Source organism: Bos taurus, chromosome 17 (assembly GCF_002263795.3).
Source record: "Bos taurus isolate L1 Dominette 01449 registration number 42190680 breed Hereford chromosome 17, ARS-UCD2.0, whole genome shotgun sequence".
In the NCBI taxonomy this organism is placed as follows: domain Eukaryota; kingdom Metazoa; phylum Chordata; class Mammalia; order Artiodactyla; family Bovidae; genus Bos; species Bos taurus.
The window spans coordinates 18,304,408-18,328,572 of record NC_037344.1 but is presented as its reverse complement, the minus strand read 5'-3'; the positions used below and the strand labels follow the sequence as shown (position 1 = coordinate 18,328,572).

The window sequence follows — 24,165 nt, the reverse complement described above, 5'->3', positions numbered from 1 at the left end:
AGTGGTTAGAAATATAATTCTAATTTCTTTCACATATTAACTGTTCCCTCTTACTCTGAGAATGGTTTTAAAAAAATAGAAAATTGTTCTGAAAATTCAGTCAATTAAATCCCATGGTGTAATACTGTATTTGGTAAGAAATCGTCTTTGATTATGTCTGCTTTTCATATAGGAAGGAACATCAGCAGTCGAGAACTTAAATGAAATGCAGTGCATGTGGTTCCAGACAGAATGTGCCCAAGCTTATAAGGCAATGAATAAATTTGGTGAAGCACTTAAGAAATGTCATGAGATTGAGAGAGTAAGTAATATATACATAAACGTTTCTCATTTTATTCTGTTACCCATTGACAGTTTTGGGGAAATCCTCTTAATTTTTCTTTTCTCTCACTTTCTAATGCATAACAAGTAATTGCTAAAAATCACTATTCACATTTTTCAAAGTTTATAATAAAAATAATATAGATTACATATTCAGCAGACTTCTCCATTGTCTACTCTTCCCATCAGAATTCATGTGAAAAACTTAATGGAAAGTTTGTATCTTGACTATGTTTTCATTGATTTTTGGATGTTTCTTTCAAATTGATGCTGCTTCTTCATTAATACATACAAAGCTCATTAAGCTATGCTAGAAATCTCATGGTTGTGAGTTTGATTGGTGGTGCCATATGCCCTTGATAAATATTAGATACAAGCTTTGAAGCCTTTTCACAGTACTTCTGTAACCTATATAATTTCTCATTTTCTGATGTTTATTCTTTTCTTAGTCCTTTCACTTTTTAGTCATTTCTATCACCAGTAGTTGGCTTTCACTTTTTTGAATGTTTTTAATATATATATAAATAATTTATATAAACTCATGCTTCTTTTGTTACTACAAGTTGAGAATCCCAGAGGTTAGTTGAAATGTGTTAATTTCTGGTTACTTGACTTACTTCCTAACTAATTTCTCTCCCACATACCAACATTTCATTGCATAGGATTCAGATTTGTATTCTCAGAAAAATTGCCAAATACTACATATTAAAATCCTTTGCAGATTGTTCTAAATATAAAAGCTGAATGTTTAACATGTAAATCTACTGTACTGCACCATTATGTATGCTAATAAATTCTGTTGGATTTATGATGGTAGCTTTATTTAAATATGATTAAGGAAGGAATAATATATTTTAAAGCATCATTGTGAAAAAAAGATATTTATTGATATTCTAAAATGTGAATTCGTCAAATAAACATAAAATAACTAGAAAAATAAAGCATTGTGTTTCCTTTCATTCAGCAAATAATTCAGTCACTAATGTATGCCACAAACTATGCTAGGTAATGGCCTATTGTATTTGCTTAATTGATATGTAAAGCATTCAAATCCAATTATTGTAATTTTTAATATTTTAAAATTTTACTGATTTTTATTTTCATGCCCTGGAAACAAGTAATTCCAAGGCTTTCATTTTTGTAGCTTCTTTGCTGTACTTCACTATAATAAAAAAGATAATTTTGTTAGCATTTTATAGAAATCACTGATGACCAGTTTGACTTTCATACATACTGTATGAGGAAGATTACCCTTAGATCATATGTGGACTTACTAAAGCTAGAAGATGTACTTCGACAGCATCCATTTTACTTCAAGGCCGCAAGAATTGCTATAGAGATCTATTTGAAGCTTCATGACAGCCCTCTTACAGATGAGAATAAAGAACATGAAGCTGATACAGGTATAGTATTCAAAGAGTTATTCTTTTCTGTGGTGTTTATATGTATATTTATGTTTTTGTGTAACATAGATTTTTCCTGAGCTTTTTTTTTTTTTGAAAGATGGTTTTTTTAAAAAATAAATTTATTTTCGGCTGTGCTGGGTCTTCAGTGCTGCAGGGGCTTTTCTCTAGTTACGCAGAGGAGGGGCCACTCTCTCTAGTTGCTTTGCATGGACTTCTTGTTGGGGCTTCTCTTGTGGAGCAGGGCTCTGGGGCTCGTAGGCTTCAGTAGTTACAGCATGTAGGCTGTAGAGCACAAGCCCAGTAATTGTGCTGCACAGGCCTGGCCTCCTCACGGCATGTGGAATCATCCCAGAGCAGGGATCGAACCTGTGTCTCCTGCATTGGCAGGCAGATTCTTTACCACTGAGCCACCAGGGAAGCCTTTTTCCTGAGCTTTCTGTTTGCACATTGTGGGACAATGTTATCCATGCTTTAGAAAACGGCGATGGCTGTTTTGTGAATTTCTCTGAGCAACAAAAGAAAAATACTATTGACTATAGTCTTTAAAAGTTAAGCAAGAATTTGTAACTGATCATTAGCTTTTTAAAATATTAATTTATTTTTTAATGGAAGGATAATTGCTTTACAGAATTTTGTTGTTATCAGCCAAATATCAACATGAATCAGCCATAGATCATTAGCTTTTAAGGAGTTGAATTTCATCAACTTTAACTTAATATGGTGGCTCCGTGGTAAAGAATCTGCCTGCCAATGCAGGAGACAGGGGTTTGATCCCTGGGTTGAGAAGATCCCCTGGAAGAGGAAATGGCAACCCAGATTAAAACAATTAAAACAATCCAGTATTCTTGGTGGGAAAATCCCATAGACAGAGGAGCTTGGTGGGCTACAGTTCGAGGGATCGCAAATACAGTGAGGCACGACTGAGCACAAACCATGACATACTAAAAGATGGATATTGCTTGAACGTTAATACCCAGGTTAGAATTAAAATTAAGCCAGTAACATTGCTGAGTGATTTATCACTTGACCATTTTTAACATGCCATTTTAATAGCAAGATGTCAGGATGTGTAGGAAGAAGTCTTCCTTAAAATAATTATTTGGGAAAGGATCTCAGAATAAAAGTGACCTATGCATGTAAAAAGATAAAAAATTAATTGTCCAAAAATTTTGTGACTTTATTCAGGGCAAAAATGTTAGGGGAGTTGGGGTATAAAAACTGTGTCAGAATTTTTTTCCTCAGTCCTGAGTTTCTCCTCTTCTGAGGTTATGGTTGGTTACTTTTTATATTCTTCCTCCTGCTAAAGACCTTTGGATCCTTTTGTTAATTTGTTATTATACAATATTTAAGAGGCAGTGGCAACCCATTCTAGTACTCTTGCCTGGAAAATCCCATGGACGGAGGAGCCTGGTAGGCTGCAGTCCGTGGGGTCGCTAGGAGTCAGACATGACTGAGCGACTTCACTTTCACTTTTCACTTTCATGCATTGGAGAAGGAAATGGCAACCCACTCCAGAGTTCTTGCCTGGAGAATCCCAGGGACGGGCGAGCCTGGTGGGCTGCCATCTATGGGGTCGCATAGAGTCGGACACGACTGAAGTAACTTAGCAGCAGCAGCAAGAACAATTTAGATTCTAAGGTCACATATTGAAACCCTTGTACAGATTTCACTTAAATCTCTGTTGTTATTGCTTCAGCTGGAAAGAAAATGCTAGTGAGAATCTGTAGGACAATTTATAATTGAAGATGATAGCAGTGATCCTCTGGCTTTGCTTATTTACTTTCCTATTTACTCTTCCTGCCTTCCACATCTTCTTCAAATTCTGCAAATAATATACAATTAACTTTTTTTTTTTTCCACGCATGTGGCATGCAAGAACTTAGTTCCCAAACCAGGAATTGAACCCTTCCCCCTGCAGTGGTAGTGTGTAGTACTAACCACTGGACCACCTGGGAAGTCCCCATACACAATTAACTCTGGAATATACAAAGTTAAAGCAACTCAGAAAAACACCTAGCATATGTGAAAATCCGTCTTCACTTTTCTCCCTCCTGAAGGTTTTCTCCTTTCAAAGGGCTATCCCTATTAAATGTTCAGTTTCTTTTGTGCACAATTACCATTTTCAGTTTCATATGCACATATGTTTCAGGGTGGTTCTTTTGTTCGTTTTATTTTTTAACCCATAAATGGGATGATATCATTCACAATGTTGTAAAGTTTACAACATTTTAAATTTTGTTAATGGGAACGAGGGTTCCCTCTTCCCCATCACAGTGCTGAAGTAAATGTCCTGTAAGTCATCATTGTGCACATATTTGTTTAGCAGGGATTGTTAGAAGAGGAAATTACTAGGTCAAAGATGATGAGAATTGCATAGCCTTCCATAAAAGTTTTTGTTGCCACCAACAGTGTATTGAGATTGTCTTTTATTTTATTGCTAACACTGAAAATTGTTCATCCTTTACATTTTTGTTACTTAGGGGAAAACATCTAATTTATAATCATTTATTTATTTGGTTGCTTTGGGTCTTAGTTGTAACACACAGGATCTTCATTGCATAGTGTGGGTCTTTTGTTGCAGCGCACGGATTGAGTAGTTGTGGCACAGAGCTCAGTAGTTGTGGCTTGCAGGCTTAGTTGCTCTGAGGCATGTGGGATCTTAGTTCCCTGTATCCTGAGTCCCTTGCAATGGGGAAGAATTGCAAGGCAGATTCTTAATCACTGGACCACCAGGGAAGTCCTGCTTTTGGGTTTCTTACATGAATTGCCTGTTCATATCTTTTACCTATTTTATTTTGAAACTTCTTGGTTTGTAGGAGATCTCTCTGTATGTGTTCAGGACCTTAATCCTTATTTATGTGTTGCAAATGTTTTCTTCCTGTTGCTTGGGTCTTAGGTTTCTTTATGATGGGTATCTTTCATTATGTAAAAGTTTTAATTTTTCTAAGACAAAACTATTTTAGTCCTTTATGGCCTCTGGGTCTTGGCTTAGAAAGGCTTTTCTCCTTCAAAATGTATAACACATTTATAAATATCTTCTTTGTTTTCTCGTAATGTATGCTTTGTTATTTTTACATTTGGCTGTGTGATCATCTGGAGATAACTTTTATATATGATGGGAGGTGAAGGGTGGCTTTTTTATCTCCAAATAAAACACTGCTGACTTCGAAATAGTTCTTATTTGAATAGGTTATCCATAAGTTTAAAATGTCACTTTTATCATAATCTAAGCTCTGAAAAAATATTTTGGTGGATTGTGGCCATGGTGTCTTGTTCTCACATATATTAAAATTTATTATTGTTGTTGTTGTTTAGTTGTTAAGTCGTGTCTGACTCTTTGTAACCCCATGCGCTGTAGCCTGCCAAGCTCCTCTGTCCCTGGAATTTTCTAGGCAAAAATACTGGAGTGGGTTGCCATTTTCTTCTCCAGGGTATCTTCCCATCCCAGAAATTGAACCTGCATCTCCTGCTTTGGCAGGTGGACTCTTTACTCCTGAGCCCCCAGGGAAGCCCAAAGCTTATTATAAAGTCATACTGAAAACTATGTTGTATGGATGTTGGTACACAGGTTTCTATTACCCATTTTTCACTTCCTAATGTCAAGATATCAGCCAAGGCATCAAAGGATTGGCCTGGGTTGGAGAATTTACTTCAGGATGGCTTACTCATGGCCAGAGTTCTGTTCTTGGCCACATGGGTGTTTGCGTGAGGTGGTTTGGGTTTCTTCACAACATGACAGCTGGTTTCCTCTGAGTGATCCAAGGGAAAGCAAAGAGGAATCCACAGTGCTTGTATTTCCTAATCTTGGATGTCATAAATATTCACTTCTAGTACATTCTATTAGTTAGAATCGAGTCACTAAGTATAGCTCACATTCAAGGGAAGGGGAAATGGGCTTTACTTTTTGAAGGAAAGAATTTGTGGGCATATTTAAAAATCACCATAGTGGTAGAGTATTTTAGAATGACTTTTTTCATTTCATTATCAAGTGTTTTTCAAATACCTATTGAACATGTGGCTTTCAGATTTATTGCTTTAAGTCTACACAGTACAGTGTTACCACTGTATTATAGCATGTTTATCAGAGATTTCTAGACTTTCTTTAAGACATTTTGTGGCTGTTACCTCAGAATAATTGTTAATCTTTAATGTCACATTTTAAATTTACTATACAGTTATTCATTCTTCCTTCAATAGATATTTGAGTGTTTTCTGTGTGTTTTGGTATGCTGCTAGGCCTTGACAGCAGAAAGATTTTGAGTAAAACAAGGTTTCTTCCACCAAGAAGCTCACAGTCTAAAAGAGAAACAGATGTATAAAGTATCATGACAAGCAGAATAAGGCATGGTGGGCAGCACTGTTTGACAGGATTAGAGAAGGCCTAACTAAAGCATAATACAGTGCCATAGGGATCTGAAACCGCTTGTTACATTCTTAGAACTGCAGGTAGTTTAATTTTGCTGGAGGAACTCATGCTTTTGTGCTTTGCTGTGCTTGTCACAGGAGGTCTCCTCTTGGTTTCACAAATTTTTTGAAGATGTTTATGTTCTTTAACAAATGCAGCCTTATTAAAGGCACATGAACATGTGTAATATGAGATATTTTTAATGGGAGTTGGGAATATTATTAATATATAGTAGTGATTGATCATTATAAATCTGATTAACACGTTGATGGTTTTCTTAACACTGCTTACAGCAAACATGTCTGATAAAGAGCTAAAGAAGCTACGTAATAAACAAAGAAGAGCTCAAAAGAAAGCCCAGATAGAGGAAGAGAAAAAAAATGCAGAAAAAGAAAAGCAGCAGAGAAATCAGAAAAAGAAGAAGGATGATGATGATGAGGAAATTGGAGGCCCAAAAGAAGAGCTTATTCCGGAGAAACTGGCCAAGGTACTTAAAAATAGTACTTAGCACAACTGAGTGAAATCTCATGACCAGCTCTTGTTTTTATAGTCTTTTTTAGCCAATTTGATGATAGATTTTAGAGTAAGAGATTTATTTTTCGTTTTCCTTCTTTCCTCTGTCTCTTCTGTCTTCTCTCTTTTCTGATTGTATGTCACATTTAAAACTTGAAATAATGATTCTGAGTACTGTGTATGGTATATTGGAAAGTTTTGGCTTTTGAGTCATTCTGATCTGGGACCACATAGTTAGCTCTTAGATGTCACTGTGTATCTTAGACACTCTGTCTAACTTCTCTGATGGTTTTCTCAATTATAAAATGTGACTAGGAAAAATCATTACTAGACAAGATGTTAGGACTAGAGAAAATATATGTGTAAAGAATGTAGTCTGTTATAAGTGGTTCAGTTCAGTCGCTCAGTCGTGTCCGACTCTTCGCGACCCCATGAATCGCAGCATGCCAAGCCTCCCTGTCCATCACCACCTCCTGGAGTTCACTCAGACTCACGTCTACCGAGTCAGTGATGCCATCCAGCCATCTCATCCTCTGTCGTCCCCTTCTCCTCCTGCCCCCAGTCCCTCCCAGCATCAGAGTTATAAGTGGTAGGTAGCATTTAAGTTTTTATATAGTCTAAATTGAGCGTCTTAAAAAGTGAATTCTATATGTTTCTCACTCGTGTTGTCAACTTACAGGATATTGTACTTAACTATTTGTACCTAATGTCTTTAAAGTCCTCAAATATTTCCCCAAGCCAAAAATCTTATCTGCCATTTTTAACTGTTAGACTGAAACCAAGGCATTCGTTGTCATGTAAATCATTTTGATCAGTAACATACCTATGCACTTTTCTTCTGACCCTTGACACCTTCCTACTCCATGTGTGAGTAACTGCATGCTTTATTATGTTAAAGCAATATAATAAATAATAACCCTAGAGTTGAGCTTTAGCCTTATTAGTAACTAAAAATTCAAAGTCATTGATTGCTTTATAACTAAGGAAAGTTGTAACACCTAACAAATAAAGTTCGAAAATACTTTTAGAATTATATCCTAGCAGATGGACAGTAATATCTCATAGCATTATTGCTATTTAAGAACCATTGATAAATGTAGGTTGGATTTCACAAAGCTGTATTGACAAATAATTTTGTGCTTTTTAGAAACAAAGATACTGCCTTTTTATTGTTGTTGGGAGTTTATTGAAAGACTATTACACAGGGATGTGAAGAAGCACGGAAAATTGACCTTTCAGGCCCCATGGAGAACTGCAGAGTTCCTTTGGGATAATACCAACTTTACGGGCCTTCCATCTTTATGCCTCCGCTTTTTTCTTACTACCACTTTTACCACCATCACTGACTGCCTGCCGCTCTCATTCTTTACGTTTTCTCTCTGTCTCATGACTCAATGACTTTTTTTTCCTGTAACTCTTTATGTCTTTCTTTATAGTTTAAAGAAGGGCTCTATTTGTCTGTAGTTGCTGTCTGATAAGGAATGCCCTGCATAGCAGATTTTTCACACTTTGTCTCCTTACACGCTGTTCCATTTTCTTTGCTTAGCCTATGATAGCTGCTTTGGGGCCAGATGTCAAGTTATAGTCTAGTCATTTGTAGCTAGAGGGTTGTAAAGTCTCACAGCAAAAGCACTATAGAAAGTATTTTTGACTCCTTTATTTGGAAGGAGCCTAGTGGAAGGCACCCGGTTTCATGGACTCCTCTTCAGTATATACTGTTCTTACCTGTTAGGCACGTAACACCTTTCTCCTTCTAGGATGCCTGCATCCAAGATGCCTGCATCTCATAGAATCCACACTCACCCACACCCCATGTGGTGCAAGGCCAGACTTCACACCACTGCCACAATCAGGAGGGGTGTCGAAGGCTGATTTAAAAACTGCCTGCCAATTATGGGTCTCTAATCTATAGTTGCTTTTTTTGTTTGTTTCTTTTTGTTTTGGTGATCTTATATTTCATCATTCTTCCAGGTAGTAAATGATAAATTTAGTTCACCAGATCAATGGCACCCCACTCCAGTACTCTTGCCTGGAAAATCCCATGGATGGAGGAGTCTGGTGGGCTGCAGTCCATGGGGTCGCGAAGAGTCGGACACGACTGAGCGACTTCACTTTCACGCATTGGAGAAGGAAATGGCAACCCACTCCAGTGTTCTTGCCTGGAGAATCCCAAGGACGGGGGAGCCTGGTGGGCTGCCATCTCTGGGGTCGCACAGGGTCGGACATGACTGAAGCGACTTAGCAGCAGCAGCAGATCAAGATAATTTAAATAAAAGCATTGTTAAATTAGCAGCTATTCTAGTTAAGAAAGAGAGAAGGAAAATAAGAGGTTTATTAGCTTAATATTGAATTAACTGAATGTAAATCTGAAAGCTTGATGGAATGTATTGCTTATCCAACTACCATGAGGCAGTAGTTTTTAGTTGGTTTTTTTAAAGATTTTTTTTTTTGGATGTGGACCATTTTTTAAAGTCTTTATTGAATTTGTTACAGTATTGCTTCTGTTTTATGTTTTGGGCTTTTGGCTGCAAGGCTTGTGGGATGTTAACTCTGATCTTGAATCTGCACCCCCTGCATTTTTGAGAGAGAGGCAGGAAAGAGTGTACATAATGCCGGCAGTTCCACCCAGTGCTTACCTCAGTGAGCGTCAGAACCCCACCTGAGTTTGAGATGTGGGAGGTTTGACGGCCATCTCAGTTCTTATATGCCTGTCATAGTGTGACTGTCTTACTACAGTGATTGCGATTTTGATACTTAAATATATGATTTTCATACATACAACACAAACTAGTGATATTGTATATTCATAGCTATATCTGTGTGTCTTAACTTCAGGGATTTTCAAGGGTAGTTTATCCTAAAGCACTGGTTATAAAACATCATCCCTATTTATATGCTTTTGTTTATATCACTCTCTACTGCATCATATATATGTAGCTGTAGAATGTAGTTAGCTTTGTCTTGGTTATGTACATAATATTTTATCATTTAAATTTAACTTGACAAAGTCTTACCTCTGAGAGGCCCACAGAAGCATGTGGGGACAAGAAATCCACATCTCCTTTGAGGGCATATGTTTTCATTTATTAGAGTTTCAGACAGAATTAATTTCTCTCTTTTCTCTTTTTAAATTAAAATACTCAATTTCAGTCACAGTAGTGCTTGTAATGGGCTTCCTTTGTGGCTTAGCTGGTAAGGAATCCACCTGCAATGTGGGAGACCTGGGTTCGATCCCTGGGTTGGGAAGATCCCCGGGAGAAGAGAAAGGCTACCCACTCCAGTATTCTGGCCTGGGGAATTCCATGGACTGTATAGTCCATGGGGTCTCAAAGAGTCAGACATGACTGAGTGGCTTTCATCACCACTACCAATGCTTGTAATGATTCAACTTCACAATATCCTTTTTTGTTTCTATTTTATAATGATAGCAGCCATGTCTCTCTCCAGTAAATTATCCTGGTCAATGTAGTGACCTTCACTTCAGTCTATACTTCTTAAGGAATTGAAAAGCTTGCTATAGCTGGGTGGTAATTTCAGTTTCCAGTTCTCTACTTTTCCCTGGTAACCATTTCTCCCCTGTATACCACAAATTCTAACTCATTAAAGCATAGAGTTATTGAGGTTTGACAGAAAACAGCAAAATTCTGTAAAGCAATTATTCTTCAATAAAAAATAAATTAATTTAAAAAAGAGTCATGGGAATAAGAAGCAGAATATTCACCAGTGTGAGAAAGGTATACTTATGGGGGCCTCTATTTTCTCCTCTGTCTCTTCATATCTACAACTATTACAGTAGTGATACTGCCAGATACTGATTTCTGGTTTAGAGCTTATATCCTTGAATAATGAGTAGGTGTTTACATGCTGCTGCTGCTGCTAAGTCGCTCCAGTCGTGTCCGACTCTGTGCGACCCCATAGACGGCAGCCCACCAGGCTCCCCCGTCCCTGGGATTCTCCAGGCAAGAACACTGGAGTGGGTTGCCATTTCCTTCTCCAGTGCATGAAAGGGAAAAGTGAAAGTGAAGTCGCTCAGTCGTGTCCGACTCTTTGCGACCCATGGACCACAGCCCACCAGGCTCCTCTGTCCATGGGATTTTCCAGGCAAGAGTACTGGAGTGGGGTGCCATTGCCTTCTCTGGTTTTACATACTAGTATAGGGTAAATCCTATAGATACCACTTACTGTTTAACTTGATTTTGTTTTTAATGCTGTTAAATAATTGCCTTGGCCTAAATCTGTGTTGGTGAAGCCACAAATTACTGTATGGGCAGAGTCACGTTGGAAAGATACGGCACATCTGAATTCCACTGAGGATACATTGTTATTGCCTCAGTGGTAAGAGAGGGCAAGTATAAGGACCCAGTGCTGAGTGCGAATATAGTGTTGTGCCCTAGCCCTGCCCCAGTCTACAGAGACTAGGCCTGTCTCAGTACTCACAGGGTGGTAGAGACAGCATTCTGTAAATGTAAAACTTTTCAAATGATACCGCACCTGTAGTATGGCATTTGAAGAAATATGGATTTCTGTAGAATTCGGAGTGGAACAAAGCAACACAGAATGGATATTGTACTATTTTTTAATGGCTTGATTATACTCAACTTCCACTCATTCTTTAATGTTCTCTACAGTTCTTAGCCCTTGTCATCCTGTCATCCTGTTCCACATCCTTTCTCCCCCCTGGCCCCCGTCCTTGGCTATCTTACGTGTTTCTCTTACTGTCTTTCGTTTCCTGGTTCTCATTCTATTTTATCTTTTTCTTTACTTGTTGGATAGTTTCTATCCACAGATAATGTATAATCTCAGTGAATGAGGAGTTCAGAATCCCCTACCTTTAGATTGTGGGAGGGTAAAATATGGCAGTGTATTTCTGGGTGACTGGTAAGTGGTTTTTACCGAAAAAGTATTTTTAATAAATAGAAAGAGTAAGTGACATCCCGTCCCCAAATCTTGCTTCTATTTGTATATAATATATCTTATTTTTGTTAGGTTGAAACTCCATTGGAAGAAGCTATTAAATTTTTAACGCCATTGAAGAACTTGGTGAAGAACAAGATAGAAACTCATCTTTTTGCCTTTGAGATTTACTTTAGGAAAGGTAGGCAATTAGGGAATAGTGGCTCTGATAAAATTGATCACTTTATTTCTCAGAATATAGTTGCCAATTCTGATGGCCTCACCACTGTAGGATATTTTGGCAAATGCAAGTGCTGCTTCCTCACAAAGAAATGCCTGCTTTTTACAACATGTTATATGGAAGTACAGTGATGTGATTCTGTCTCCTAGGGCATTAAAATAAAAAATAGATTTACAATATGTAACTAAAATTAAGGTGAAATATAGTGATTATCATGCTCATATGTGGATAAAATTTAGTAACTAAATAATACACATAGATCTTAGAATAGTATCCGGTACACAATAAGCAGTAAATAATGTCAACCATTAGCCATTGTTACAGATAGAAGATGCGATGTTTGAGGTGTATCTAGAAGAACAGACCATACTTCTAAAAGAAAAGATGCATAGAAGGGAAGAATATCTGTTAAGAGAAAACAAGTGTGTATAAATGATGTTGAGGTTGCCTTTGTTACCTGCCTAAGCCAGGTAAAGGTTAGATGGAGGATTTTGGTTGCTAGATTTAGAATTCTTATAAGCTAAATGTAGTAGATATACTAAGAAGATTTTATGGTATTGAATTGATGTAATCCAAATGGTTCATTGAAAAAAAAATTTTATCACTAGGGTGATATGTATTCAAGGAAAGAGAAACTGGTTAGTAACATCTGATAAAATACTGCTCCAAACAGTAACTGTCCTGCTAAAAGACATAGAATAAAATGATACCTCTGTAGAGTATCCATTAAAAAATCATGATGATCAAATTCTGGGGAAAGGTTACAGTATAACATTGTTTCAAAATAAGATTCAGAACTAACTATAGTTTATTTTAATCTTTATTAAGATACTTATATGAGTATGTAAAATAGAATACTAGCTAAGAAGAAAAAAGATCAAAACATAAGAGATTGTCTCTTGATGGAGTTTGAGTGATTAAAATACTTTTTTCTATATTTTCTGTTTTCCACAGTGCTCCTGTCGTAATTGGGAAAATTATTTTAATAAATAGTCCAGTAATTTTAAAGTTTTGTTAATAGTTAACATAGCTCTCTTTTAAGCAAATATTTTTTAAACAAATATTTTTGCATGGAACCCCAAAATGTAAAATACAAAAGCTATTCTGCTTTAAGTAGTGAAAAGCAGTCTGAATCCTACTGAGTTGGCTTCTTTGCTATGTACTACCTCTCAGTCACTCTCCAGCATTTGGAGTCCATTGCTACAGCATGAAAAGGGCAATAATAAAGGACATAGCCGTATTTTTAGCTTTCTGAGTGTAGCGGTTAGGGGAAAAGGAATTGTCAGAGGAGCCTAGGGTTTCAAATTTTGATATTTGGAGAGTTGTACCCTATTAGAGAAGCCTTAACAAAGACGGCTGTGGATGAGACTTGGAATTGTGGTGAGTATTGGGGTGCACTTTTCCATCCAACAGGTGGAGACACTACTAAAGCTTGGAAAACATGAGGGATGGGGTGGGAAGAGATAGCATTGGGAAAGATTAGAAAGTGATTAAAAACATAACCTTGGTCAATACTCTACCTTTGATGAGGAAGAGAAGCCAGGGATTGACCGGAGAGGAACAGTGAGGTGGAAGGGAAATGATTTCACATGTCACAAAACACAAGAAAGGTGTAAACAATGTTGCTTTCAAGTGTAAACAATGAAGTTTTCTATCTAAATTTTTTATACTTAATAAAACCATTTTTCTTAATGTTGTGTGGAAAATACTAGCTAATGTTGCTAACCTGAGGAAGTCAATTGCTTCAGTCATATGTTGCTGTCCAGATGTGATTGACTCTAAATGAGTTTTTCTATTTGTAAGATACTATTAGTCCTCTAAAGGAGGGTATCTCTTTTTATTAAATGATCAAAATATATCTTTTTCTTTTTATAGAAAAGTTTCTTTTGATGCTACAATCAGTAAAGAGAGCATTTGCTATTGATTCTAGTCATCCCTGGCTTCATGAATGTATGATTCGACTCTTTAGTACTGGTATGTTTTAATTTTCTGTTACTTAAGTATTTGACTACAGTAGCTGATAGTGACTGAATAAGTGATTTATACAAGTTTGTTATAAACTCAAATCATTTTAAATTAAATTAGCCTGTGGAAAAAAAAAGTCTTTTCTTTGTGGCGAAGGTCTTTATTTTAAGGCTAGAAATGTTGCCTGATTTTTACACAGACTCATTCAGTCCAGATATTTGAGAATCATCTTTATTTCTGTTTCTTAAAGGTTAATAAGTTGAAATTTTGAATCATATTTCATTATGTGATGTAGTTAATTGTTGTAAAATTAAAAAATCTCTTTGAAATTGACAAATTATCTCATTTACCTGTCTCTAGTATAATAATTTGAATCATAAAATTTTTGTCAGTAAATGTAGGGTAAAAGTAACTTTAAAACAAATTGTTGTCCTTTTCAAATGTTTAGTCAGTAAGATCCATATGAAGTTTTAATGTCAAGTAAAGCTACAGAATTTTAGAAACAAAGGCGGAATATTATGCCAATTGTCTCTCATAGTTGAGAAATCTAGGACGCTAAAACACTAAATTACTTATTTACAGTAACACCAATAATTAGTAAAGAAACAGGAATGAGACCCAGATCTTCATATTGTTCTTTCTACTACCAGAGCTTTAAATTTAGAATAAAGTACTTCTGTAGTCAAGTAATGTTTTTTTGTTTTGGTTTTTAAGTAACTGGATAAGGAGAAATTCAATGTTTAGTAGAACAGTCTGCAGAATTTGAAAATACTGTTAGCTGTCTCATTGCTAAATACTCAACCCCATGTGAATCCATGCATTATATAAAAATAATGAGATTAAACCAGGTTTCCCAATCATTCTTTTGAAAATGCTAAACTGTCCCAGTTAACATTATTTTGACTTATAAGAAAAGGTAAAGCCTTATTTAGATCATATTTATGCTTGTCAAAAAAGTGATTTCCTGTTATAGAGGCTAAATCATAGAAAATTTCCCCCCAATTTTAAAAAATTCTGAAAGTAAGAATGTAGTCATATTATAGAAAGTAGAACTAATTGCTGTATTTAGTGAAAATAAGGAAGTTTCTTTTTAGTCTTTTTTTTTGATATTAAAGAAAAAAAAATTTTGAAATCATGAATCAAAACGTTAAGGCTGGAAATAACAGCATAAATCATTTTTAGTTAGGATGAAATGCATTCAAGTTATTTTCAGTATGTACACACTTCATTTTTATACAGTCCTTTCCTGAAAGATAATAAAATAGTACATATAAAGTTTATGGAGTTAGAGTTATATTCATTTGAAGTATAAATTGGAAGTGACAAACATATAGTTCTAATGAGTGTATGGCTTGATGAACATACAACCATTTTCTTGGAACAGTTGTTTCAGAAATTAAAATGTTTATGAACTTTAGAAGAACAAAGAATGATCCAACATTAAAAGTTAGAATTAATTGAGTGGAGTTAATGTTACCTATTGTCATTGCTTCAGGTATTATCTCACATCATTGTCAGGGAGAGATTTACAAAGTAATCCTTATTTTGACTACATTTAGGCATCTGTTACTGCAAACCCCCTGAGTTCCTTTTACTAATTAATATATTTGGTTCTTGAGAAAAATACTTGATTTTGAAGTAACTTCTCAGGAACACATTTGTCATATTAAGTTATATTGTAGTAATTTCTTTACAAAGAAACCCTCACAATAACACCTTTCCAGAAATTATGGAGGAAAAAGAAAAAACAATGGCTCCACACTTACTTTATTAGTTGTAGAAGCATCTCTAAGTGAATGTTCACTGTAGCGTAGTTATGAGCGTCTTCCAAATCTCCAGAACATTACATTACCAGTGTAAGTAGTAATCACCCCCGAAGTCATTTACTGTATAGGATGTCCCCTTCCCCCTTTAATTATGAGAATGATAGTATCTCTTCCAAGTTTTTCACTTTTGTTTTAAGTTGTAGAACTTAAGGCAATTTTTATTATATTTCTGGTCAGTTCTAAGTAGAAATAGGACCTTAGGTATTCATTTGTTTTGATACCTGCTTACATGTTTATGTTCCCTTAAATGTTTTTAAAATTAGTAGGTTTTGGTCACCTTAATCTATAATGAATCTTATATTATTTTCCTCTCTCATTTGTACAAACTCATTTTTTCCTTTTCTCTGCAGATTATTTCTCATCTGTACTTATGTATTTCCTCCAAAAAAAACCTCGCTTAATTAATATGGTCATTTATTTATTTTGCTGTGTTAAGTAGTAATCACTTAGTAGCTTGTACTTAATCAGTAGTGAGTAATAATTATCTCACACAAAATATCCTTTTCTACCGAAATTTTAACCAAAAAATGCTGACTAGTGTGGGAACCCAGGGAAACTCTTTTTGCTAAGAATCAGCCCCCTCTTTAATGTGACTTTTAACTGTTGGTGATAACTAAACTTATTCAGTCTGATAATAACATGAACCAAATGTTGTTTTAATTTTAGGGTATCTCAGGACTCAACTCATAGGCCCCTTGGAAAAGGTTTAATATAGCATGGGAGACAATTAGATAGTCTGAGATTTTTTACTTTCTTGAGATGTCAGTAATTTTTGGTTAGTTTTTTATCAGTGTCACAAAATATTTAGATTGACTCCCTGTGCCTCCGTTAGTCTTCACCCATAAAAGATTATTTAATAAATCTGGGACATTTGAGGCTACTCCTTCCATAGGACATTCTAAATTTTGCTACAGTAGAATTGATTGGTTGGTTGATTGTAATATTTTCCTGGAAAAATATTGCAGTTCCAGTTTACATGATTAGTGATTAGAGGAGAAAACTGAGTTAGTTGACCAAAAACAATTTGTGAACCAGTAAGGAAGTATTTTTGGAAACATTCTTTTTTAAATCTATTAAATAAATGAATGATTTATTAATATAAACTATTAATACAAAAAAAGGGGAAATAGCTATTAGTCGATGTTGGTAGTTATTTAAATATTCCCTCTTTGACACATCCTAAACACAAGACGTATGTATTTATGTATTTTCAACTGTATGGGCTTTTTTTTAATTACTTTTCTGCGATTTTTTTAATCTGAGGAAAACAAGTTAATAAAAGTGATGAAAAACATGAAACGTATGGTTTCCAGCTATGAACCATAAAATTACTTTCCTGTCTGCATATATAAAGTGTCCTGAAAGCATTTCAGGCAAACCACTGAGGCCCACAGAAGTAATAAATTTTATAGATACCTGTTTGTTGACATAATGTTCATTGTAATTGGCTATAACCTATTTGAACAGATTTTCTCCTTCCAGTTCACTCTGTACTCCTAAGCCCATTCCCCACCCCCAAGACAAATATTGATAAAATTGCCAAATCCAAGTTGAAAATACAGGCATAATGGAGATTAAGCTAAATCCTTTAATTAGTAGCTCATTTATTTGAGTTAACCAATTCTATAGAATGATAGAAGAAATGCTGTTCAACCAGCAAAGGGAACATATCAATCAATTATTTAGTTACTGACTACATGTAGAATATTTCATTTGAAAGTTTGCTATTCAAAAGTTCAGTGTTTTTTAAACTTAGGGTAGTGATCTATTAGTGAGAAAATGAAAGAAGTTGAGTGGGTCATTATCGTTTGAAAGCATTTGAAAACTTAAAATAGAAATAAATTAGAGTATAAGATACAAGAATGTGCTGCACAGTGTAAGGGTCAGTGTTCTGTGAAATTTTTGCTTCCCATAATAAGTTATGTCTATAGGAAACATGCTTATCAGAGTACAGATACTTGGTTGTAGTCAAGAGTTTGAAAGCCACAATAGTTTCTAATCATAAGGAAAATCTATTTATGTTTTCTTCAGTCTGTGACAAAAATAGTGCCTACAGTATATGGAATATCTATTATGTCATTAGCTATTTTATTTGTGGGGCTTCCCAGATGACTCAGCTCTAAGAATCCACCTGCCAACGCAGGAGACATGGGCTTGATATAGTTTGATCCCTTTGTCGGGACCATCCCCTGGAGCAGGAAATGGCTATACACTCCAGTATTCTTGCCTGGAAAATTCCATGGAGAGAGGAGCCTGGCTAGCCAGCCATGACTTAGCGACTAAACAGTAACATTTTATTTGTAGCTTTTTCTTACTGTGGTCTTCTGGGTTAGATATCACCTCAATTTTACAGATCAAGGAATAGGGTCAGAGAGCTTATGATTTGTCCACACTCAAATCATGCTCAGGTCTGTCTGGCTTAAAGCTCCAGACTATCTCTCTATACCAAACTAGGATTCAGCCCAGAGAGATTGGGAGTCAGTTTTTCCATCTCCGAATGCCAAAGCATATGATGACAACAGTGTATTCCTTACAGGAAAATGCTTTGGTGGTCGTTTGGAAATTATTATGTAGTGATAGCTTAGTTCACATAATCATTGAATATAAAGATCCATGGCTTTTTTAAACTGATAAATTTGTAATGGTTTACTTGGATATAGAAGAAGATGGGATAGGGTGAGGAAAATTCTTTTGATCTTCTGCACTATATTTGGTAGCCTTTAGAAAATTGTTGGATTATTAGTAAGTTTATTCAGTCTTTGTATATATAATTGCTTTGCTTTGTTGACCTCAATAAATTAATTTCTTAATTCTATAAATTGTATCAGTATCTAACTGCTAATAAGAGTTTGTTTTTAATTTGTTCAGCAGTGTGTGAAAGTAAAGATTTACCCGATGCAGTTAGAACAGTATTAAAACAAGAAATGAATCGTCTTTTTGGAGCAACAAATCCAAAGAACTTTAATGAAACTTTTCTGAAAAGGAATTCTGATTCATTGCCACACAGATTATCAGGTAATCAGTTTATTTTGTCCTTATCTCAGCCTCTAAAACAGCTTCAGTTTTTACTATAGTGGGTCATTGACAGGTTACACACTTTTTGTATGACAGAGGCAAATGTGTATATATCACATTTTAATCCTATGAAACAGGCAGCTTAACCTCCTATACATTTTTTAGTGTTTTAGATAAAATCATTACTATGAATCAAGGTTAGTAGTTTCTCCTGGTTCTGCATAGGCATTATAAAGAAGCAAGTGTAACTGAATTTAGCTAGCTATTATATACACTGAAGGAGGATCTTCTTATTTTTTTTTCTCATTAGCATGCTCTTAAAATTCATGTAGATGCAACCATCGTCTTTAATTTCTCATGCTTATATAAGCTGTGAGACTTGGCAGTGCTGGACACCTAAAACCATCTCCCAAGCAGGGATCATCTGGCAAGAGTCTGTGCTAATGAGCCAAGGTCTGGACTTGATGGGACCCCTGGGTAGTGCTTTAGCAGTGTACTCATACCTGTCAGGGTTGGGTATCTCCCACACCCCTCTCCGTCACACCAGACACACACACACACCGCCCTACCTGTCAAAACACACACACAAGTATTCTCCTTAATCCCAAATTACCTTCATTTTAGAAAGAAGAAAGCTATCCATGGTCCCACCACACAAAGACAAATATTATTAGAAATATTGGTGTTTTTTCATAGTCTCTCTCACCTTAATCATTCTCTTGGTTTGGACAGTTAGACTTTCTGGTCTACTCTCTCAGGTTTTTGTTTTTTCAAATGGCTGTTTGCACTTTTCTAGTAAAGTGCCACACTGTGTGCACATCGATCCTGCTTTTATATTTGAATGGATAGTAGGTAAAAACGCTGGGTTTACCTTGAAATAAACATTTGCGTTTTCCCTCTCATTTAGCTGCCAAAATGGTATATTATTTAGACCCTTCTAGTCAGAAGCGAGCTATAGAGTTGGCAACAACACTTGATGAATCCCTCACTAACAGAAACCTCCAGGTAAAGAGTTTTTCATTATTTCTCTGTAAGAGTTACTTGACTCTTTGTTTCTGTTTTTACCAGGATAATTTTCACCAATTAATTTTTTTTTGTTATTTATGCATACTCTTTTCCAAACTATTATGACTCCATCTCAGAAACTTAGTTTATCTTAAATTTATTTAAGATTGTATATGTGTGCACACATATACAGCAAGATGCCCTGGAGAAGGGAATGGCTACTGTCCACTCCAGTATTATTGCCTGGAAGATTCCACGGACAGAGAAGCCTGATTGGCTACAGTCCATGGGATCTCATAGGACAGAGCAACTAACACTTCCACTTTCAGTTAGATTAGAACCTTGTAAAGAGTGAAAATTTGTGGGGTACTAAATATCTGGAAACTTCATAGTGTTTTCCAAGTGAAAAGGTGAAGAAAGAAAACATGAAAATGCAAGTCACCATGATTCATTTAAAAATATAAACAGACTTAAGGGTTTGGTTGAAAGAATTACTAGTATTCATGAAAATTTTTCCTTGGATGTATATGCTTTGTGTTTCTGAGACTCTTTCCTTCTTCATCAGTGGACATACCATAAAGGTTCTCTTTAATTTGAATAGAAGGTTAAAAAATAATGTTTGATTTTGCCATCTGGCTCTGAGCCTCCAAAAAAATTAAAGACTTGGGTATAGTCATTGACAGTGGCATGTAAATTCCAGCAGTTAACGCCCAGGGCCAGGTAGGTTCAGGCTGCATTCCAGAGGTTACCTCTGAGCGCTGAGTGTCTTTGGATGTAGCACCTTGCTTGTGTCACCTTAATCCTGACCCTGTTTATATATCCATCCTTTTGTGTAAACCTCGCAGTTCTGAAGAACATAATTCTAATGGAATGCATAGTGGGAGTAAATACTTTCCTATATATGTACATTTTGCCTCTCATTTTGAAAACCTTTTGGGAATGAAATGTCCAATAAATTCACAGTAAATTTTTTCCTTTTAAGCAAATTATAATGTGACCTTTTTTCTTTCTCCAGACATGTATGGAGGTATTAGAAGCCTTGTGTGATGGTAGCCTAGGAGACTGTAAAGAAGCTGCTGAAGTTTATAGAGCAAATTGTCATAAGCTTTTCCCTTACGCTTTGGCTTTCATGCCTCCTGGATATGAAGAGGATATGAAGATCACAGTTAATGGAGATAGTTCTGCAGAAACTGAAGAACTGGCCAATGAAATTTGAACATCATCAAACAAGCAAACGGAATGACTTTGGACCATATCTAGTGTATAATATTTTTGTCACGCACCTGCTGCATTGCTCTAACTTACACAGAATGAGAAGAGTAAATGTTCTTGCCTTCAAATAGTGTTTTACGTTTTTTATCCTGCTGAAAAAGTATATATAAAATATCTAACATATTACAGGATATAGGTTCAGTTTCTTAAAAAATTAAAAGCTGCTAAAATTGAGGGGTTAAAAAAAGATACCTTATCCTATTCCTACCTACCCACCCATGTTTTTAAACTAATTTATATAAAATCTGGAGGCTGTTACAGCTAACAAAGCAGGTGTGTGGCAGAAATATTACTTTAAATTTGTCTTGTGAGATTTTACTATATCTCAGACAGCGTAAATGCTGTTTTAGCACTGGATTCTTTCACTGAGCACAAAGAGTTGTTGGGGCTTTAGCATCTAACTGATTTTGTTACGGGGTTGATTATGACCATAGGAAGTATGCAATGTGAATCACTATTTACAGAGAAACCTACAACAGATGCTTGATGTTGTAGAAGCTGGGACATATAGATACCAAGCAGAATTATAAGAAAACCTAGAGGGTGTTCAATACGCTTGTTGTGTTTCCAAAATTCACTGTACATGATCAGTTTGGTGTTCTTGTACCACAGTTTTTAACTGAAGGAACCAGTTGGAACAATCTCAATTCTAACTAAAACTTGAAGAACTAAAATAACAATGCAAACCTTTCAGCATTGTTTTGGCCAAACTTGTTAAAACTGTAATGCAAGAACCAAATGCACTGTGATGTGGCACCAACTAATTAGCAAGCATGAACTTTTCACCCAAGAGTGAAAAAAGAAAATCTACCATGGCTTGAAGTTAAAGAGCAGAACTCCTGACTACCATTCTATGACTGATCAAGAGACTAATAGTTAAAAACCTCAGCAGGCCTTGTTCACGATATGCAGAAAAAAATGTGCTGCAGTTTAGATACCTCTGGAATTTTTCCACAGTGTCACAGGTTTGTAATACTTGAAGCCCTACATTTCTAAGAATATATTTCTTGCTCAGTTGTTTCAGGCAAGCCCAAGACTTTGTAATTTTTAAAGGGCCCAAGATTTCTTTCTTTCTTTTTTTTTTTTCAATAACAGACCAGCTTCTTTTTCCTGCAGTTACAGATGTAATTTCCTTTTTGTTGTCAAACATAAGGTACCAAATATGATGCAATAAATTGTTTTGAAAAACAGTTGTGTGAATATTTCAACTAATATGTGTTGGGCTTCTGTGAAAATACACAGGTGGAAACAGAGGTGCAAGCCAGAGGCAGTGTAGTGTGCTGTAAGGCTAGTTCAGATGGGAACTTTTTGGAATGGACTTAGTGTTGGTGTCAGGGAAATTCCATTAAGCAAGCATAGTGCTGTTCCTGCATTAAGATTTCCTTGAGGGCTAGGATGGCAGCAGGTACTATGAATATATTAGTAATTTGAAAGGAAAAGTGAGAACTGCTATTTTGTTTGAGAAAGTGAGCCTTAAAATTTTAAACCCAAACACTGAGAACTAGCCAGAGGCTCTGTATTCTCATTGCATTTTCAAGATCTCAACAAATAAGGATATTAAGTAAAATGAATCGATTGTATATAATTGACCTTTTTGTGGTACTTTTAGTTTATAGAAAGTATATTCTAAAGGGAATTTTCAGGAGACCTGATCCTTTTACTGATTGAACAGTTGTGCTAAACTCAGCATTTCATAGTACATGACCTGCATTCCACATCCCAGTCTAGTAATTTAGTGGTGTAAAGACAAGTACAGACTGGACTCTAGAGCTTTGTTATGTTTATTAACTGGCCCTGACTCAGGAACATCTTAACAGATGGCAAAAAAACAAAACTTTTTTCAACTTCTCCTATGAGTGGCAACTGAAGTTCTTATTGTTGGTAGAGAACACTTAGTGCTACCTCTGCCACTAGTGAGGTGTTTGGAGGAGGCACCAGCCATAAAACAGGGGGTGTATGTGTGAATTATGTTTAAACTCTACTGTATATTGAAACAAAATTCTTATATTTGTCTTGACAATGTTCAAATGATGTAGATTGTCTTAGAATGAATATTCATAAGTACTAAGAACTCTTGATGCAGAGGCCACCCATGAGGAGCGAAATTCCTAACATGTATATTGTATTCCAAACCAATTTTACTGGAACTATTAAATAAATATTTTATTTTCTTTCAGGTTTACTTGATAGTGGATACATTGTCTGGTCTCAGAGGATATTGACAGAGGTTCATTTAATGTCCAGACATCACCCCTAAAACATTGTACTGTGCTATCTTACCCTGGATAGTATGAACTGAATCATCTCACATTTGCCTCATTCACTCTATTCCAAATGATGCTGTGGGGGAAAACAGGGTTAGGAAAAAAGTGGGGGGAAAAATGCAGTGACGTTGTAATCTAAACAAGTGCCTTATGTTTATTGCTAAGAACTGGTGTTATCAACCCTTTTGAAAAGAAAGGGTTCCTTGACCTGTATTAACATAGGAGAAGTAAAGTTCTTTTTGTTTTTCTTTATATTTACTACTCTTGTCATTTCTCATTTAAAAACTAAAATCTGACTATCAGATTAGTTTTCCTCAGCTTTAATTCGATAGTTGAGTCTTTAGCATTTTCAACATTTTTCTGTACCTATTTATTATGCACAAGAATAAAGATGATCTGATAGCATGACTAAAAGTAGTCCCGATACTAGTGAACAGCTTTCCTGTGGGTTTTATCACTCCCTTGTTTTTCACAGTGTTGTTTGTACTCCACGATATATTGCTGTTAGAGCTGTGAAATGAAAGCTGTGACTGTAAGAAGAGGCCAGAAAAATGTGGTCTAGATCAGGTAGGTTTAGATCATTTATCATTTGTGATAAATGCAGGGAAGTCTCTTGTACACCATTTCTAGGAATATTTCAGCTACCACATGTAGCATCTGTTTGGGAAAAAGTTTGAAAGTGAAGTGTTGGATTTTCTTACAAGATATGTATGTATTTGTCTTAATAATTACCAGCCTTAAACTTTGAAATGACTAAGAATTCAAAGAAAGACTGACCTTTCCGATGGGAGGTAGTTTTGTTCTGCCTTGTGTTCCACCTCTTAAGTTACAGGCAAGGTTTCTTGATACCATCCTGCTGACATCTGAACTTTGCTAAACCCACTGCCAGATCTACATGAAAAACTCCCATGAAGTGGCCATGCTGCCCCATAGGGGGTGAACCTATCAAGTTTTGTTCCAGTTTTGATGGTTGGAAATCTCACAACTTGTAGCAATAAAACATTTTTGGAAAAGGTTATTCTTTGTTGAATTGCACTTT

General features: G+C 35.8%; 1 protein-coding gene across 2 annotated transcripts in view; it reads left to right on the top strand.

Annotated features, from left to right (window-relative positions):
- The window catches only part of NAA15 (N-alpha-acetyltransferase 15, NatA auxiliary subunit), a 72,816-nt gene extending 49,283 nt beyond the window's left edge, over positions 1–23,533 (top strand). Inside the window, exons 13-20 of one of the 2 annotated variants that reach the window (NM_001191319.1) lie at positions 173–301; positions 1,511–1,724; positions 6,426–6,619; positions 11,632–11,740; positions 13,655–13,753; positions 18,439–18,585; positions 19,493–19,590; positions 20,606–23,533. In NM_001191319.1, the coding sequence (NP_001178248.1) occupies positions 173–301; positions 1,511–1,724; positions 6,426–6,619; positions 11,632–11,740; positions 13,655–13,753; positions 18,439–18,585; positions 19,493–19,590; positions 20,606–20,806 (1,191 nt within the window). In that variant the 3' untranslated portion in view covers positions 20,807–23,533. The remainder of the gene's footprint in view (positions 1–172; positions 302–1,510; positions 1,725–6,425; positions 6,620–11,631; positions 11,741–13,654; positions 13,754–18,438; positions 18,586–19,492; positions 19,591–20,605) is intronic. The other variant, XM_005217568.5, reaches the window with a different exon arrangement.
- The last annotated feature ends 632 nt before the right edge of the window (positions 23,534–24,165 follow it).